The 19,852-nt window shown below is 41.4% G+C and overlaps 2 protein-coding genes across 2 annotated transcripts; both read left to right on the top strand.

Annotated features, from left to right (window-relative positions):
• Nucleotides 1-906: 906 nt before the first annotated feature.
• LOC105549436 (protein DDI1 homolog 2-like) lies at nucleotides 907-16,828 on the top strand (the record flags this gene model as incomplete). Its single annotated transcript, XM_011993985.1, has 5 exons — nucleotides 907-1,039; nucleotides 7,104-7,207; nucleotides 8,773-8,962; nucleotides 13,195-13,257; nucleotides 16,412-16,828. Coding segments are annotated over 4 exons (444 nt in total), but the record flags the coding sequence as incomplete, so codon positions are not given.
• Nucleotides 15,990-18,605, top strand: RSC1A1 (regulatory solute carrier protein, family 1, member 1). The gene has a single exon (XM_011993977.1). It carries the CDS (start codon nucleotides 16,444-16,446, stop codon nucleotides 18,298-18,300), a length of 1,857 nt encoding a protein of 618 aa, XP_011849367.1. The 5' UTR covers nucleotides 15,990-16,443; the 3' UTR covers nucleotides 18,301-18,605.
• The last annotated feature ends 1,247 nt before the right edge of the window (nucleotides 18,606-19,852 follow it).

The raw sequence follows: 19,852 nt of genomic DNA, 5'->3' as shown, positions 1-19,852 counted from the left end.
GAGCCACTACACCCAGCCCAAAGTTTGATATAAAAACAACTTGATAGGGCCGGACACCGTGGCTCACACCTGTAATCCCAACACTTTGGGAGGCTGAGGTGGGCAGATCACTTGTGGTGAGGAGTTCCAGACCAGCCTGGCCAAAGTGGTGAAACCCCGTCTCTACTAAAAATATAAAAATTAGCTGGACCTGTCGGGCGTGGTGGCTTATGCCTGTAATCTCAGCCCTTTGGGAGGCCGAGGCGGGTGGATCACGAGGTCAGATCGAGACCATCCTGGCTAACACTGTGAAACCCCATCTCTACTAAAAATACAAAAAATTAGCCGGGCGTGGTAGCGGACAGTACTCTGGAGGCTGAGGCAGGAGAATGGCGTGCACCCAGGAGGCGGAGCTTGCAGTGAGCCGAGACTGCGCCACTGCACTCCAGCCTGGGTAACAGAGTGAGACTCCATCTCAAAAAAAAAAAAAAAAATTAGCTGGACATGATGGCACAAGCTTGTTAATCCCAGGTACTCAGGAGGCTGAGGCAGGAGAATCGTTTGAAGCCAGGAGGCGACGGCTTAAAGATACTCGGTAAAAAGTGCAAAGTACTGCTAATTTAGCATTGCCATCTGTAGACACGGGACATCATTGCTTTCTACTGGTAAAGTTTTAAAATGTCATTTAATTATTACATTGCTACAAAATATGCTTCGCTCAATGTCAAATTTTATATAGTGTTTCAGATTACAGAGTAGAACTGAAAGTTGATGAGGCAGGCCTGGACACTTGCTAGGTAGAAATGATTTTGTAGAGAGAAAAGCCTTGGGGTGTACTTGGTTTTTGTTTTATTATTAATTAGTGCTATATTTTGAGTCTTTTCACAAAGTGGATTTGTTTTTATTGTCTGATGTTTCTCTACTTCTCCAGGTGCCCAGATGACTATTATGAGCCAAGCTTGTGCAGAAAGGTGTAATATAATGAGACTGGTGGATCGTCGGTGGGCAGGGATTGCCAAAGGAGTGGGCACCCAGAAGATTATTGGAAGGGTACATCTAGGTGAGCAAAAGGCACTGGGGCTTGTTGTCTTTCTGTAGGCTATTTGTAGGTAGGGTAGTAGATTTTCAAGTTTTTAGAGGGTTTTTTGTTCTTATTTTGTTGTTGTTGTTTTAAATTTCTTTTTGCGTGGGTATGTCTGAGCCAGCAAGCCTAATTTCTAGAAGTTTTAAATCCTGTGTTCTGTCAAAGTTATGTGTTTCTGCTGGTTACAAAAAAACTAGTCTCTTCTACGTTTCTATTTCCTGAAAAGCTAATCCCTTTCCATTATTTTAGCTGATTTATTTTGATACTTACCTGCATATTTCTAAATAACATGTTTATTTTGCTGTTTACTTATATGACTGTGTTTGAGAGCTGAGCCATCTAATTGAATGTGATTGCTTTTCTTTCGTGGCTAGTATTATTTTCTCTTAGAATTAATAATTGTCCTGTTTTTCTCACTTGGTTTCTTGCGTAGTATTCATCCTAGACATTTCCTAATTATGCAAATCTCCTTTAAATTGATTCAAACACACCCAATAGCCTGTACATTTCATCCTGTCAAAGACACTTCTTGAGCCTGGACCGGCAGTTTCAGGCCTGCTTCAGAGCTGTTGTTTTGGAATTTGACTTGACTGAGTCCTGCAGATTCCTTTCTCCTCTGTCTTGTGTTGGATTACGTGAATCCCTTGTCTTCCTCTTTTTTATCTGCTCCTCAGTTTATTGGAGTGCATCTTCCAGTAACTTTCTTAGAAGAGGTGTGTGGCAGTAAATTGAGACTAAGTATCAGACATGTCTTTTTTTCCCTACCTTCTACTCGTCTGCCTAGGTTGGAAATCATTTTCCTTCACAATTTTGAGGCATTGCCCCTTAACCTTTTCACTGTCAGTGTTGCTGTGGTGAGGATGGATTCCGTTCCGATTCTTGATCCTTTATGTGAAAACTTTCTTTTTCTTTTCTGTTTTTTTGAAACAGTCTTTGTTCTGTCGCCCAGGCTGGAGTGCAGTGGCGCGATCTCGGCTCACTGCAATGTCCACCTCCCGAGTTCAAGCGATCCTCCTGACTCAGCCTCCCTGAGTAGCTGGGATCACAGGCGTGCACCACCACACCTAGCTAATTTTTGTGTTCTCGCCATATTGGCCAGGATGATCTCTCTCAAATTCCTGTCGTCAAGTGATCGATCCACCCACCAGGCCTCCCGAAGGGCTGGGATTATGGCGTGAGCCACCGTGCCCAGCCTTGTTTTTCTCCTTTGAAGCTTATAGATCTTCCCTTTGACCTCAGTGTTTTGAATTTCCACAATGGATGCTTGGGTGTGGATCTCTTCTCATATACTGTACTAGGTACTTGGTAACCTGTATAGTCTAGATGGTCACATCCCTCCGTTCTGGGGACTTTCTCCGAATGATTTTGACGATGATTTTCTCCCCTCTGGAATGTCTGTTATTCACATAGGATAATCTATCCTGGTCTTGTCCTCTAGTTTTCTTCTCTTTTGTTTTTCTGTGGGATTTCTTCAACTTTGTCTTCCAGCCTTTGTGTTGCATTTTGTATTTGTTTGTATTTTACTTTATATGGTTTTCATAAATGTCTTGTGATCCTTGGCATCAGCTCACATTGAAGAGTGGGCCACTGGCTGGCTGCGATGGCTCACACCTACAATCCCAGTGCTTTAGGAGGCTTATGTGGGGTGATGACTTGAGGCCAGGAATTTGAGACCAGCCTGGGCAACAAAGGGATAACTCGTCTCTACAAAAATTTTTGTTAAATAGCTGGGTGTGGTGGCAAGTGCCAATAGTCCCAGCTGCTCGAGAGGCTAAGGCAGGAGTATTACTTGAGCCAGGGAGATAGATGCCGCAGTGAGCTGTGTTCATACTACCGTACTCCAGCTTGGGTGACAATGAAACCTTGTCTCAAAAAAAAAAAAAAAAAAAGGAGTGGGCCACCAAAAGGCTTGTTTGGAAAATGACCTGGGTAGGCAGCCATGGCCCTTGTGGCCTTCACTGTAGGATGGGTCTAGAAGTTGGGAGGAAGAGAAAGGCTGGCATCTCAGTTGGATTTTATTTATTTCCCCTGGTTTTCACTTAGATACTTGTTCTGTCCCTGTCTCCCTCCATGCTCACCTCTGTTAAGAGTGCCTCTGTTTCACCCTCTCCAGAAAATAAGGCTCTAGTCTGCTACTGGGGTGAAGGGTCTCCTGGCCTAGCAGAGTGCAGGAGGGACACCCCAAGGGCTAACTGCCTCTGCAGCCTTCCCGCCAGCCTTGCTGCTTTGGGCCCATCTCTCCTCCTATCTGCAGAGGTATTTGTGACCAGTTCCTATGCCCCATAGGAGTTCTGTAATGTCAGTTGGGTTGCTGCTCAGTTTTCCTCACTGTCATCTGCTTTTTAGCTCTAAAATTTTGTTCCTATGGTCTCTACTATTATATTTGGCCTTAAAAAGTTACGCCTTAGTGCTGAGCGCAGTGGCTCACGCCTGTAATCCCAGCACTTTGGGACGCTGAGGTGGGTGGATTACCTGAGGTCAGGAGTTCGAGACAGCCTGACCAACATGGTGAAACCCCGTCTCTACTAAAAATACAAAAATTAGCCCAGCGTGGTGGCGGGTGCCTGTAATCCCAGCTACTCAGGAGGCTGAGGCAGGAGAATCACTTGAACCTGGGAGGCGGAGGTTGCAGTGAGCATCGTTCCATTTCACTCCAGCCTGGGCAACAAGAGTGAAACTCCATCTCAAAAAAAAAAAAAAAAAAAAAAAATGTGCCTTAGACACAACCCAGAAACCCTTTTTGTAATGTTTTAGAAGTAAATGTAGATAAATGCGTGTGTTCAGTCCTTCATCTCTAATCAGAATTCTTTTTATTTTCTTGTTTCATTATCTGTTTAATAGATGCTTGCTATAGAGAACTTCAAAAGTATAGAAATGTGAGATGAAGGTAAAAAACATTCCTTAAATTCCTGTAGTGAGACTCAACCACCGGTATCATTTGGGCATATCTCCTTCTGGTCTTTTTTCTGTGCATTTTTTAATCTTATAAAAGGTGATTATTTCGGCCAGGCGTGGTGGCTCACACCTGTAATCCCACCACTTTGGGAGGCTGAGGTGGGCGAATCACGAGGTCAGGAGATCGAGACCATCCTGGCTAACATGGTGATACCCCGTCTCTACTAAAAATACAAAAAATTAGCCGGGCATGGTGGCAGGCGCCTGTAGTCCCAGCTACTCGGGAGGCTGAGGCAGGAGAAAGAATGGCGTGAACCCGGGAGGCGGAGCTTGCAGTGAGCCGAGATCGCGCCACTGCACTCTAGCCTGGGAGACAGCGAGACTCTGTCGCAAAAAAAAAAAAAAAAGTGATTTATTTCATGTTTAAAATTTTATATTCTGCTCTAAGAAAAAGTGAAACTTTTTCCCAATGTCATTATAAATTTCAAAATAATTATTTAAATAAGTGAATAAATGTATAGCCTTCTGTTGCAGGTTTAAAGAACAGCTTTTGGGTTGTTTTCTTTTTTTCTTTTTTTTTTGAGACAGTCTTGCTCTGTTGCCCACACTGGAGTGCAGTGGCGCAATCTTGGCTCACTGCAGCCTGTGCCTCCCAGGTTCAAGCGATTCTCCTGCCTCAGCCTCCCAAATTGCTGGGATTACAGGCAGCTGTTACCACACCCGGGTAATTTTTGGATTTGTAGTAGATTCAGGGTTTCACGATGTTGCCCAGGCTGGTCTCAAACTCCTGAGCTCAGTGATTCGCCTGCCTCAGCCTCCCAGAGTGCTGGGATTACAGGCCTGAGCTGCTGCGCTTGGCCAGTTATGTTTCCTGTTATACCATGGCAGTATAGTTTTCTGCATATTTTGATTTTTTTTCCCCTAGTCAAGATTCCTGTAAGTGAAACTACTGAATCAAAGTTCCGGATGCTTTAGGACTCTTGATATGTTGCTAACCTGTACCAATCCGGTTTATCCGCCACTGAATGAATATGCATTTTAATGTCCTGTACTGTTAAGCAATATTAGTTTTCCCTCTTAAATTTACAAATAAGGCTGAGTGTGGTGGCTCATGCCTAAAATCCCAGCACTTTGAGAGGCCAAGGTGGGCGGATTGCTTGAGCTCAGGAGTTCGAGACCAGCCTGGGCAACATAGCGAAACCACATCTCTACTAAAAATACAAAAAATTAGCCAGTTGTTGTGACGTACGCCTATAGTCCTAGCTACTCCAGAAGCTGCGGTGAGAGGATCACTTGAACCCAGGAGGCAGAGATTGCAGTGAGCCGAGATCATGCCAGTATATTTCAGCCTGGGCAATAGAGCAGTATTCTTTTCTCAAAAAAAAATTTTTTTTTTTTACAAATAAAAGAGTGGTTGCTTATTCTAAGTTACTTTTCTTTCATTGCAAATGATAGTTTTTTTACACATTTACTTTTCCTTTCTTTTGAAATATGTGTGTCTGTTTATCAGGGTCTTTGTGTTTCTCTTATTGATTTGTGTAGGATAAAGATAGTTCAACTACCTTATTCTCATACTTCGCTAAACACAGTAGGACTGAGAGTTTTGCAGGAATACCATAAACTGGTTCCTTCAGGGGCTGAGTTCTCAGATTTTTGATGGCTTTAAGTGAGAAGTTAATAGGAGGAGACAAAATAAGTACCAAGCTCTGTGGCCATCCTTGTGGATTTTACATCCGTGGCTATGATTAGCATGAAAAAACCCTTATAGCAATAGGAGAAACCTAAATAAAAGGAAAGCTTTACCACGGATTAGAAGATTCAGTATGTTGGGGGTGGCAGTTCTCCCACATTCATCCACAGAGCCATTGAGATGCCATCAAAATCCTGGTTGTTTGTGAGACTGGATGTGCTCATTTTAAATTCGGCATGGGCTCTATATTGTGAGAATGGGCAAAATACTCCAGAACTACATTGCCTTCTAGATGTCAAAGGACTATCTGGAAGATATGAGTAGAAACAAACCCATGATTATATGAACCTTGATCAATGAGAGGAAGTCTTACAGAGCAATGGGGCAATTTTAGGAAATGTTGCTGGGGCAAGAGGTATCCATGGGGAGAAATGAATTAGAAATTGGATCCTACCCACACCACACAAAAGCGAATTCAGGGTAAAGACTTAGATGCGGGGGAGGGAGGATTGCTTGAGCCTAGGAGTTCGAGACCAGCATGGGCAACATAGCAGACCCTGTCTCAAAAAAAAAAAAAAACCCACAACCCAAAACCTAGATGTGGAAAGGAAAGTTACAGATTTTAGAAGAAAATACACAGTATCTTGTGTAAGGAAGGAATTCTTTAAAAATAGGTCATCTGCTGGGTGTGGTGGCTCACTCCTATAATCCCAGCACTTTGGGAGGCCAAGGCAGGATGACTGCCTGAGGCCAGAAATTCAGGCCAGCCTGGTCAGTATGGCGAGACTCAATCTCTACAAAAAGTTTTTGGCCGGGTGAGGTGACTCACGCCTGTAATCCCAACACGTTGGGAGGCCAAGGTGGGTGGATCACGTGAGGTCAGGAGTTTGAGACCAGCCTGGCTGACACAGTGAACACTGTCTCTACTAAGAATACAAAAATTAGCCGGGTGTGGTGGCGTGCATTTGTAATCCTGTCTACTTGGGAGGTTTAGGTAGAGAATCAGAGAATCACTTGAACACAGGAGGCAGAGGTTGCAGTGAGCCGACATCATGCCACTGCACTGCAGCCTGGGCGGCAGAGCAAGACTCTGTCTCAAAAAAAAATAATGAAAAGAACTTTTCGGCTGGACCTGGTGGGTCATGCCTGTAATCCCAGCACTTTGGGAGGCCGAGGTGGGCAGGTAACCTGAGGTCGGGAGTTTGAGACCAGCCTGACCAACATGACGAAACCCTGTCTCTACTAAAAATACAAAAATTAGCCAGGCGTGATGGTGCATGCCTGTAATCCCAGCTACTTGGGAGGCTGAAGCAAGAGAATCACTTGAACCCGGGAGACAGAGGTTGCCATGAGCCAGGATCGTGCCATTGCACTCCAGCCTAGGCAACAAGAGCGAAACTCCATCTCTCTTTTGAAGTACATAACAATAACCTTTTCTCTTCATGTGCTTTTTAGCTCAGGTTCAGATTGAAGGAGATTTTTTGCCATGTTCCTTCTCTATACTTGAGGAACAGCCCATGGACATGCTTCTGGGACTGGACATGCTTAAACGGCATCAGGTAATTAAGAGCTTCACTTATCTTTTTTTTTTTGCATCTGCTTTTTGTAATATGGTTATTACATTATTTTTATTGGTTATGTATACTGGAAAACTAAGAAATACGACTTTTCAAACCTGGAAATGTCCTTAAATTATGTTGTTACACAAAGACTGAAATGATGTGTCAGTACAGATAGAATCTGTTTTTGTGAAATCTCTCTGTGAATCTGTTAAATCTTGCCAAATGTTTTGAGATCGTAAAGGACAGTTTGGTTCCCTTATATAATTTTCAGATTCTGGTTAGATCCTGATTAGTAGTTTTGTGATAACCTGACTAAAAGTGTAAGTCAAGTAAGTCTTTAGCATTCTCTGATGCTGATCAAACAGTACTTGGGAAGAAGACCTTCAAGGTTAAGGAAGGTGTATGTTACGAATGAAAGTGTTTATTTAATATAGGGTGCATAATTAATATATTAATTTGTGTTGATATTTATCTTTCTACTGTAAAGCACAGTATTTTAAGATATACTGCTGCCATTGAAGAAGCAGTTAGTCCATTGGGTAATTAAGACGAGATCGGGCATGTTCAGGGTGGTAGGGCTATAGACCCCACTGGGTACTTCACATTTTTCACAGTAGGGTTTTGTATCCAGTCAACCTGTCAGGTACGATAGTACACCCTGTAATTCCCATTTTTGGAGGCCAAGGAGGGAGGATTGCTTGAGACCAGAATGAGTTTGAGACTAGTCTGGGTGACTTAGTGAGACCCTGTCTCTACAAAAAATACAAAAATTAGCTAGGTGTGGTGGTACATTAGCTACTCGTGAGGCTGAGGCAAGGGGATCCCTTGAGACCAGGCTGCAGTGAGTCAAGATTGTGCCACTGCACTTCAGCCTGGGTAACAGAGCAAAACCACAACTCAAAAAACAAAATCGAGTTAAAAACAATTGAAAATATAGCTGATCAATATTTTTATGTCACTGTTTTAAAATATTTCTGTAAAAGTAGATGCATCATAGTGATAATAACACACAGCATTCTAAATAGAACGAATGAATGAATGAATGTATGTATCAGTAAAACCTTGTCACTGCCTTTTCTTATTTTTTTAGTCATGGTATAGACCTGCAGTCTCCACCTTTATAGATGTAAATCATATATGTGCACAACTGTCTATTAAGTAGTTATAAAATACACAAAAAAGGAAGTGAGCATTAGTATAGAGTAAAGAATACTGTGGAGACTGCCTTGCCTGGTGCCATCTTGGCTCACTGCAACCTCCGCCTCCCAGGTTCAAGCAATTCTTCTGCCTCAGCCTCCCAAGTGGCTAGGAGTTACAGGCATGTGCCACCACGCCTGGCTAATTTTTGTATTTTTAGTAGAGACGGGGTTTCACCGTGTTGGCCAGGCTGGTCTGGAACTCCTGACCTCAGGTGATCCACCCTCCTCAGCCTCCCAAAGTGCTGGGATTACAGGCATGAGCCACCGTGCCTGGCCATTTGTGATTGGAGTTTTAAATTAAGGATCATAATGTTTCTGCATGGTGTTTTATCTGCTATTATTCTTCGGTTGGTTTCTTCTAAGTGTTCCATTGACCTGAAGAAAAATGTACTCGTGATCGGCACCACAGGCTCCCAGACCACCTTTCTTCCTGAGGGAGAGCTACCAGAATGCGCCCGGTTGGCATATGGGGCCGGAAGAGAGGATGTACGGCCAGAGGAGATTGCAGACCAAGAATTAGCAGAAGCCCTTCAAAAATCAGCAGAGGATGCAGGTATTTGGAATGGCTGAACTCTTCAATACTTGTTATTAATGGGTAAGCCAGGGAAATGTGGGCTTCAGAAGGGGTAGGAACCTTTCCAGTTTTTAATCAGTCTCATGGTCCAGTAGTAGATGTGTTCATTATTTGTCTTCTTAACCTCCTCCTTTGATCTTCCCTTTTTTTTTTTTTTTTTTTTTTTTTTTGGGAGACGACGTCTCACTGTGTCACCCAGGTTGGAGTTCAGTGTGCAGTGTGACATGATTGTAGTTCACTGTACCCTTGACTTCCTGGGCTCAAGCAGTCCTCTCATCTCAGCCTCCTGAGTAGCTGGGACTACACCTGGCTAATTTTTTTTATTTTTAGCAGAGATGGGGAGATGGGGTCTTGCTGTGTTGTCCAGGCCTATCCAACTCCTGGGCTCAAGCAATCCTCCTGCCTTGGCCTCCCAAAGTGCTGGGATTACAAGTGTGAGCTACCATATCCAAACCCATCCCTTAATACAATAATAAAAAATTCTGTATTCTGCCCCAGTGTGGTGGCTCACGCCTGTTACCCAGTGCTTTGGGAGGCTCAGGTGGGCAGATCATCTGAAGTCGGGTGTTTGAGACCAGCCTGGCCATGGTGAAACCCCATCTCTACTAAAAATATAAAAATTAGCAGGGTGCAGTGGCACACCCCCGTAATGCCAGCTACTTGGGAGGCTGAGGCAGGAGAACTGCTTGAACTTGGGAGGCGGAGGTTGCAGTGAGCCAAGATGGCACCACTGCACTCCAGCCTGGGCAACAGAGTGAGACACTATCATAAAAAGGAGAAACATTCTGTATTTTAGTATTTCAACAGATTAAGAACAGCTAAGTCCATTGCTGTGTTTTAAGATAGATTGGAGTTATTTTGCTTAGATACATTTTAGAAGCTTCCTAAATTTTTTTAGGAAGTTTTTTTTGTATGTTTTTGTTTTGTGATTTTCCTAAAGAAAATTATGACAGTAAACAGATACTAACTTTTGAGTCCAACAGTGTTTCCCTATTTCTTTCCTTTTATTAGGCCTATTTTATTTTATTTTGTTTTTTTATTACTTTATTTTATTTTATTTTATTTTATTTTATTTTATTTTATTTGGTCTTACTCTGTTGCCCAGGCTGGAGTGCAGTGGCACAGCCATGGCTCACTGCAGCCTCAGCCTCAGTCTCAAAACAGGCTCAAGTGGATCCTCTTGCCTTAGCCTCCCAAAGTATTATAGGCATGAGCCACCATGCCTCTTAGACCTGGTTTATTTTGAAAGGTATCATTGCTACTGTGTGTAAGCAGCCCTAACGTTTAAAATATTTACTGAAAGTGCTGCCACCAAAGACAGAAGAACCAACAAAAAGAAGTATAAATTTTTATTTACCTAATTAAAAAAAAATTTTTTTTTGAGACAAAGTCTCACTCTGTCACCCAGGCTGATCCTCCCGTCTCCCCTTCGTGAGTAGCTATGACTACAGATGCTTGCCACCACGTCTAACTAATTTCTATATTTTTTGTAGAGATGAGGTTCTGCCATGTTGCCCAGGCTGGTCTTGAACTCCTGGGCTCAAGGAGTCCACCTGCCTCAGCCTCCCGAAATGACAGGATTATAGGAGCGAGCCACCATGCCTGACCAGCATAACTGAACATTACTGAAGATGCATTGTTATGGTCTGAGATTACAGTATTGTTATCAGGCCGTATTAGCACTGTATATATTGAAATTGTGCTACCTAATACTTCTTTCTAAGTCTCAGTTGTTTAGCTTGTTTAAATGTAATGATGGAGCTAAGTTTTCTGGATAAAATGGGGTAACACAGTTTTGCTGAAACCCCCCATTTATTATAGAACAGTGACTTTAGGATATATTTTCTAGAAGCTGAATAGAATTTACTTTTGAGTTTGGGTTATTTTACAGTCTTGTGCTGGAATTATTCATCAGTGTGACTAGTGTCACACATTGCTTTTTCTAGTACAGTAAAATACTAGATTTACAAGTTCAGGGAATAGCTTTATCCTAAAGACGAAAGGGGTGAGAGTTGTAAAAACAACCAGGCAACTTTTGCCACTGTTTTACTGCAGAACATTCAGATGTCCGTCATTGAGCTTTAGAATGGGTGTGGGTGGCAGATGGAGTTTTCCAGGTTGACTTTGTTCAGAATCAGCCCCATCACCTTTTGACTTAGTTTTACATGTAAAGTACAGTTTGAGTCAGGGCGTGGTGGCTCATGCTTGTGATCCCAGCACTGTGGTAGGCCGAGGCAGGAGGATCACTTGAGCCTGGGAGTTTGAAACCGGCCTGGGCAACATAGTGAGTGTCTGTCTCTACAAGGGAAAAAAAAAAGCCAGCCATGGTGGCGCACCTATAGTCTCAGCTGCTTGAGAAGCTGAGATGGGAGGATCACCTAACCCCAGGAGCTCAAGGCTGCTGTGAGCCATCGTTGCGCCACTGCACTCCAGCCTGGGTGACAGAGTGAGATCCTGTGTCAAAAAAAAAAAGAATTGACTCCCATCACCTTTTGGCTCAAGTTTTTATATTAAGTACAGTTTTGGTTGTAAATTGAGTATTTTGTAGGAAGGGGGGAATTTTGAACAACCAGACAAACTAACTTAGTAGTTTTAATCTTACCAGCAAGGTAAGCTTGAATGAGTTTGACATAGTTCCTTACAAAGTTTTGCATTTGGGGTGTAATTTATCATCTTAGTCATGATGCTGTGTGTTAATATGAGGATATATTATCATTTTATGAAATGTCTCTTTTCTTTTTTCCTTTTAACTTCCACAGTCTTGGTGCCATTATTTAAGAAACATCAGCTGATGATAGCAGTATTTTCTAACCTACTAATAACAGTTATCCTTTTTTGGTAATTACCATATTTTAATAAAAGTTTGGGAGATTAAAACAGATACACTTATGTTTCCAGGCTTAGTGAAGGGGATGTACCAACTTTAAAGAATTAAAAGAAAATGGCTTTTTACTTAAATAACCTTTTGTTGCTGGTAGTATGGCTTGTGCTAATTTTTGTAATATTTAAGTAATGAAATAAGTCTAGATATCAGGTCCTTTTTATTTAGAACATTGACTTCCTAATATCATCCGAATAAATACTCTAGACATAGTAGGTGAAAGTATTTTGTAAAATAGTAGGTGAAAGTATTTTAGTAGAGGTGAGGTTTCATGAGGTTTAGTAGAGATGAAACCTCATCTCTACTAAAAATACAAAAATTAGCCAGGCATGGTGTAATCCCAGCTACTCTGGAGGCTGAGGCAGGAGAATTGCTTGAACCCGGGATTCAGAGGTTGCAGTGGGCCAAGATCGCACCACTCTACTCCAGCCTGGGTGACAGAATGAGACTCCTTCTCCAAAAAAAAAAAAAAAAATTAGCCAGGCATGGTGGCGTGCACCTGTGGTCCAGCTGCTCGGGAGGGTGAGGTGGGAAGATCTCCTGATCCTGGGGAGGTCAAGGCTACAGTGAGTTGTGGTTGCACCACTGCACTCCAGCCTAGGCAACAGTGAGACTCTGTCTCAAGAAAAACAAACAAAAAACAAACAAAAAAAGCTTATTTTTTAAATACTTTATATAAACTCTATATTAAAATGTTAAAAAAAAAACAAAAACATGTTTTTAATAGTAGGGATGAGGTTTCACTATGTTGCCCCAGCTGGTTTTGAACTCCTGACCTCAAGTGATCCTCCTGGACCTCTCAAAGTGTTGGGATTGCAGGCCAGAGTCACTGTGCTCTGCCTGATGTATTATTTAAATACCGATGAAAAAATAAAGAAGATAAGCTAGGATAGAATTTAATTAGGTGGTTTGTTTTCCTCTAAAATTGAATCTCAACTGAGAAAGAAATTTGGAAAGGGACTGTTAGATACGTTCACTCAACTTTACTCCATAAGAAGTTTTTTTTACCACCTAATTCCATCGGATGTATCTGCTTTCTTCACCTGTCTCACATTTGCCCATGAATTCTCTATGTGTAGAAACATAAAATTAATTTCTTTACAAGATCTATTAAAAATCTGTTGAAATTAACAAATTGCTGTGTATATTGTGAGAGAATGAAAGCAACCAGCAAATATTTTGGATGTCCAAACTACAGAAACATCCCCCAACTTTGAATCTACCAGTTCCTGATTTTAAAGATGACAAAAGAACGGAGACTATAACCCTGCATGCTGTGTGGTTTGCATTGTTAACCCAAGTTTGCTTGTCTGTTTCCTAATTCACACAGAGCGTCAGAAGCCATGATGCATGTAGTGTGTGTGTACTGCAGCTGGAGTGGGCCCCAGACCAGGTATTTATAGACACCATGTTAAGCCTTCCATCCAGTTGTCATCTGTGATCTGAAAGTCTGTATCTGCAGCAGTTTGGGAAGTTAGCATTTGTCATTCAGCATTTCACCTTGTTCAGTCTGGTTACAACTAGCCTATATGCATTTGTATTTTGGTATGCATACATGCGTATGTAACATAAATTGCTGTTGAGAAATGTATTCTTTATTAGAACCATGCGAGAGGGAGAAAATCCCAGTAAAAACAGTGTCTATTATACCTGCCCCATCTTGGCTACTATAAATATCACGTCAAGAATATTGGCATCACAACACTTTGTTGTTGGAGATAACAATGCTTTTATGGATTTCATAAGTCCCTTTCCTCGGAAAAACTGAAAGTTATTTTTTTACATTACTGCACACAACTACCTGGAGTTATGGAGGGTTAGAAATTTTAATTTTGTTAAAGAAGAAATGGAAACTTAGGCCAGGGGACTTGTCAAGGGTGACTCTGTGAACAACAACAGGAGCTAAGGCTTTGCTTTTCCTTCTGTCCCTGGCCTGACAGATTTTCAGGAAGCACTCTGCTTTCCTCTGATGTAAATATGGTAAACATCAGCTCGAGTACATTGACTGACTTACTAAGAGGAGGAAAGATGGTCTTTTAAGCCATCATCGTAAGACTTTGTAGGAGTTTGCAGGCTGGTTGGAATTAGATACATAGCATTTAGTTTCTCTTCTTTCTTTCCTTTTTCTTTTTCTTGTAAGGATAGGTTAAAAGCAGGCATCGTTTAATTATTCTTGATATCCACTGTCCTCATCCTCTTTTCCTATCATTCTGTAAACTGACCTGGTCCTCCGCTTCATTTAGGACTTAGGCTAGTGAAACTGACCTTCTCAGCTACGGGAGGATTATATGCAACTTTTTTAGTACAAAATTAATTGAGGGTGTGTTCACCTTGACCTCACTTGTTTATAACTAACACACAAATACCAGAAGGCCCTTACCATACCTCTTTATGTTGCTTACATGGATATTTCACTACAATGCATTGTTTTTGTTAACATTAGTTCAAAATTCAGCCTCTTCCAGAGTCAGCCTTAGGAATTTATAAATAAAACTAATAACTGTTAGACATCTGGTGGGATGAAAATAAAAAAACTAATAACTGTGTTTCTAGACTCTAATGGGTATAGCCTAAACTGAGATAAGCGCAGTTTTCCTTTTTACCCCTAAAGTATAAGTAAGGTGAGGTTGTTTCATGGGAAGTCAATAGCTTTCTGAAACAGTGCTTTGTCTTCTCGTGCTGTTAACCAGTAGTTTATTAGAATGATTTAAAGCCATTTGAATATAACTGCTTTGCTTCTTTTTAAGATCAAGCCCCCTTGTTGGATGTTAACATTTAGTACTGAGCATTTGAGTTGCATCTGCCCTAATAATTGTATTTTGAAGTCATTTTTGTTACTGGCTTTTTGATTTTTATTTATTATTATTATTATTATTTTTTGACCAAGTTTCATTCTTTCATCCAGACTGGAGTGCAGTGGCGCAATCTTGGCTCACTGCAACCTCTCCCTCCTGGGTTCAAGCGATTCTTCTGCCTCAGCCTCCCGAGTAGCTGGGATTACAGGCACCCGCCACCACACCCGGCTAATTTTTGTATTTTTAGTAGAGATGAGGTTTCACCATGTTGGCCAGGCTGTTCTCGAACTCCTGACCTCAGGTGATCCACCTGCCTTGGCCTCCCAAAGTTCTGAGATTACAGGCATGAGCCACTGCGCCCAGCCCTTTTTGATTTTTAATTAAAGATCTTACAATGGTCGGGCGCAGCAGCTCTCGCCTGTAATCCCAGCACTTTGGGAGGCCGAGGCAAGCGGATCACCTGAGGTCAGGAGTTTGAGACCACGCTGACCGACATGGAGAAACCCCATCTCTACTAAAAATACAAAATTAGGCGTGTGGCGCATACGTGTAAGGGAGGCTGAGGCAGGAGAATTGCTTGAACCTGGGAGGCGGAGGTTGCAGTGAGCTGAGATGGCGCCATTGCACTTCTGCCTGGGCAACAAGAGCGAAACTCCGTCTCAAAAAAAAAAAAAAAATCTTACGTGCATAGAGGTCAATTTTTAACTGAATCAGTGGCAAAAGAAGAGCTGGAACTGATGTTTAATGATATCATTATGATGCTTACACTGAGCTAGTGTTTTAGACTGCCATCTTGTTTTGGTGGCCATTAAGTAGCAATGAATTTAAATAGTCATTGCCAATTGAAAAACTATTAATGAACCATCTCCCTCCACATTCCCCTTTCTTTAAAATACTTAAGTATTCTTAACTTAGTTGCACACTATTAATGTGATAAAAATTTACAAGCCTTTAAAGTTGTATTATTTGGTAGGATGATGATTGTGATTTAATCTGCTGATCATTCATTTACTTTTGTACTCTGAGTCAGATGCTCACCCAGTTTTACCATGATTTTTGGAAAGCTTGGCTAGAAATAAAATAGAACATTTGCTTCTGTGTCCCCAATCATTATGTTATTTCTTATTTCTCTTTATAATTCCCTCTCTGTCCAGGTATACCTGGTTTTAGACTTCTCATTTGTAACCTCAGTGTTCACAGTTGAAACTTTCAAAAAAGTGCATTAGCATGAGAATCATTCTGGTGCAAAGATTCTCACGATTTGTAATATCCTTAAGAATCACCCAAGGAGCTTATTGAAAATGCACATTCCTGGATTTACTCTCAAGTATGGTACCCCAGTGTCTGCATACATCACAAGCATCCCTGGTCGTTTTAGGGCAAGTGGTGAAAAAAATACACTTGGAGAAACTATTCTAGAGTTGTAGACTAGACTAGGGAATAAAGAAACATAAATGTCCTTCAGTCCTGAGCACTAACCCCGCCATTTTGTGAATGCATGTTAATGGTACTTAATCACATTGAATTACAGTGTGCATATTTTATTAAGAACACATCTACCTCTTATTCTGATGTTGTGATTGTCTACCACAATGAGAAAGTAATTTTAAAATCATTTCTATTTGTATAAGAGAAACTCGAGTTTGAGGACCTTATTTTATTCTGCCCTATTTAGATTCGTATCCTCTGGTAATTTAGTGGCGTTAGTTACCTGCTAATTAATATTTTTCCTTTCCCCTGTGTTCCATATAGAGAAAAGCGGTAAAGAATCTACCTCACTGGGAATGTCATCATTACCAACTTCAGATGGGTTTAACCATCCAGCCCATTCTTTAGGACAGAGTCCTGATACTGGTAATCCTATGAGTCTTGCTCGCTCTGTCTCTGCTTCAGTCTGCCCTATCAAGCCCAGTGACCCAGATAGCATTGAACCTAAAGCTGTGAAGGCTTTGAAGGCTTCAGCTGAATTCCAGATAAACTCTAAAAAGAAAGAACATCTTTCTTTACAAGATCTTTCCGATCATGCTTCCTCAGCAGACCATGCTCCAACAGACCAGAGTCCAGCTATACCTATGCAGAATTCATCCGAAGAAACAACTGTTGCAGGTAATCTGGAGAAATCTGCTGAAAGAAGCACCCAGGGCCTCAAATTTCATCTCCATACAAGACAGGAAGCTAGTTTATCTGTCACATCTACTAGGATGCATGAACCACAGATGTTTCTAGGTGAAAAGGATTGGCATCCAGAAAATCATAACCTGAGTCAAGTGAGTGACCCTCAGCAGCACGAACAAGCAGGGAATGAACAGTATGAGGTTGCACAACAAAAAGCTTCACATGACCGAGAATATCTTTGTAACATAGGGGACCTTGAGCTTCCTGAAGAAAGGCAACAGAATCAACACAAAATTGTTGATTTGGAAGCTACGATGAAAGGAAATGGGCTCCCACAGAATGTGGATCTTCCGAGTACGAAGAAAAGTATTCCACCTTCAGGATGCAGTGGCTGCTCAAATTCAGAAACACTTATGGAAATAGATATAGCTGAACAGTCCCTAGTTACTGTGCTTAATTCAACAGGCAGGCAGAATGCCGATGTCAAGAACATTGGTGCATTGGATCTCACTTTAGATAATCCCTTGATGGAAGTAGAAACATCAAAATGTAACCCTTCATCTGAAATTTTGAATGATTCCATTTCCACTCAGGATTTACAGTCCCCAGAAACTAATGTTGAAATATCTGGAACAAATAAAGAATATGGCCATTGCTCCTCCTCTCCAAGTCTCTGTGGCAGTTGTCAGCCCTCTGTGGAGTCAGCAGAAGAATCTTGTTCATCTATAACGGCCGCCTTGAAAGAACTTCATGAACTTTTGGTTGTTAGCAGTAAACCAGCTTCAGAAAATACATCTGAAGATGTAATCTTTCAATCAGAAACCATAGCTGAGGGCCAAACCAGTATTAAAGACCTTTCTGAAAGATGGACCCAAAATGAGCATCTTACCGGGACTGAACAGTGTCCACAAGTCTCCTTTCATCAGACCGTATCTGTATCAATGAAGACAGAAAAATTAACAGTTACTTCATCTGACACTGGAATAGAGGCTGTAGAAAGTGGAAACTTCAGGAGTCTAGGTGATGGTCTGTCAACTGATGAGGAAGGTGTCCCCAAATCGAGGGAATCCATAAACAAGAACAGTTCTGTCACTGTAACCTCAGCTAAAACATCTGATCAGTTACACTGCACCTTAGGTGTAGAAATTTCACCCAAACTTTTAGCAGGTGAGGAGGATGCACTCAATCAGACTTCTGAGCAAACTAAGTCTTTGTCATCCAATTTCATATTGGTTAAAGACTTAGGTCAGGGCATACAGAATTCAGTAACAGACAGGCCTGAAACCACAGAAAATGTCTGTCCTGAAGCTTCGAGGCTGTTACTTGAATATGAACCACCTACCAGCCATCCATCATCAAGTCCTGCCATTCTTCCACCATTGATTTTTCCTGCTGCAGATATTGACCGGATTCTCCGTGCTGGCTTTACTTTGCAGGAAGCTCTCGGAGCTTTGCATCGAGTTGGTGGGAATGCAGACCTTGCACTTCTTGTTTTGCTCGCAAAAAACATCGTAGTTCCTACATGACTATGGGAAAGTGGGCTAGACTGTTGTCCATTCCCTTTAAACAAAAGAAAGCTCTCTCTCTATACACATACACATACACACTCACCACATATACAGTATATGTAGAGACCTGCAAGCAGAATGTTGAGCCAGATTTTTTTTAAAGATTTTTTTCGGCCAAAGTAATTTATGATCTCTTGTCCGATGAATTTGTCTATCCTACTTGTTAAAATTTAGGCCTTTTTAAATGTATTGGCAGTATGTGCATACAAAAGCTTTTTATTCTCATTAAGATGTATCCTGGAATAAAATGGATGGTTTTGTGTATAGCATACTGTTTTAGAATGAGAGTAAATGCTTTGAAAAGCAAAAGCCATGAGAAATCCCACTACCCATCCAGCTAAAAACAGATTAACTCTCCATACTGTGTGTGTCTGTGCTGATGGCAAGGTGTGGCTTGCTGGCTCAGTTGTCAATTTAGAAACTTTTGACCACGTAGTTTGGTGTTTGGAATTCTACCCAGCGCTCTGTGTATCATGAATCATTAATTATAACAGGAAATTGGAGAATAATTGAATACCTTATCGTAGAGTGGTATGTTTTTATTTGTGTGCTTAGGATTTGACATTTTAATAGGGTGAGCAGGAGGGTTTAAATCTTGGGCTCCTTTGTGCATCGCAGGCTGCTGCATGGATTGCCATGAATCCTTATTACGTTGGATGGCATATTGTGGGGCAGTTACAACGAGAGTGAAACATGGTGCTATCCAGATTTTTAAAAGAACAGAACAACCATAATTCCATTTGCAGATGTCAAGAACTGTGAGGGAAAAATAATAGCCTAAACACTGGAATTTGCTAGAGTTTGGGTTTGCTAGCATCTCACTGATAACACCTCAACCCTTAATGACTAATGATGGACTTAAGTTCAGGAATGGATTGATTGCCAGCAGCTTATTTCCTTTCTAGACTCATCTTCTGCCAGGAAGTTCTTTAAACGCTCAGTGCGAGCTGTAATCTGAGTGAGATACTGAAGTGTGGTAACCTTGTCACTAGTTAATCTTGGTGCTTGGAATGGTCAGTCTATTTGGAGAGTGTCCTTTGTGGCAGTGGTCATAGTAATTACAGTTTCTGACTTAAGTGGCCTTGGTAGAGTTTTCCATCTTTTTCTTTCCTCAGGAGTTTCTTTTTTAAGCAAAATTCATCATATTTGTGTTTACCATGTCAAGTTAGAGTGGGGCATAATATATAGATGTATTTATTGTGGCCTTTTTTTATATAAGGACTAGCCCTTGGAAACCATCGTCCTGTGGGCCCCACTGTGCAATAACCCTACTGGATAGGTTTTAGATCATTCTTTCCTGGCAGACTGCTCTCTTGGGTACCTAGCAGGAATCTGAAATCTTGGTTTTATTGAAAAGAATTTTGAGATTCATAATTTCTGATTCTAGATTATAGTTAGTAACATGTTTGAAACAGACGCTTCGAAAGAGTGATTTCTCAACTTAGTGTTAAATGATGTCTGAAGTCTGACTCTTTGTAAGCTTGTTCGTTTCATCAAATTTTAAGTCATT

This window comes from Mandrillus leucophaeus, unplaced genomic scaffold, assembly GCF_000951045.1.
Source record: "Mandrillus leucophaeus isolate KB7577 unplaced genomic scaffold, Mleu.le_1.0 Scaffold439, whole genome shotgun sequence".
In the NCBI taxonomy this organism is placed as follows: Eukaryota; Metazoa; Chordata; class Mammalia; order Primates; family Cercopithecidae; genus Mandrillus; species Mandrillus leucophaeus.
Note: the sequence above shows the minus strand (reverse complement) of the source record. Positions and strands in the feature narration are given on the sequence as shown.

Bases quoted from the DNA above. Each gene is read 5' to 3' on its own strand.
- RSC1A1 (XM_011993977.1), top strand. From the start codon at position 16,444: ATGTCATCATTACCAACTTCAGATGGGTTTAACCATCCAGCCCATTCT.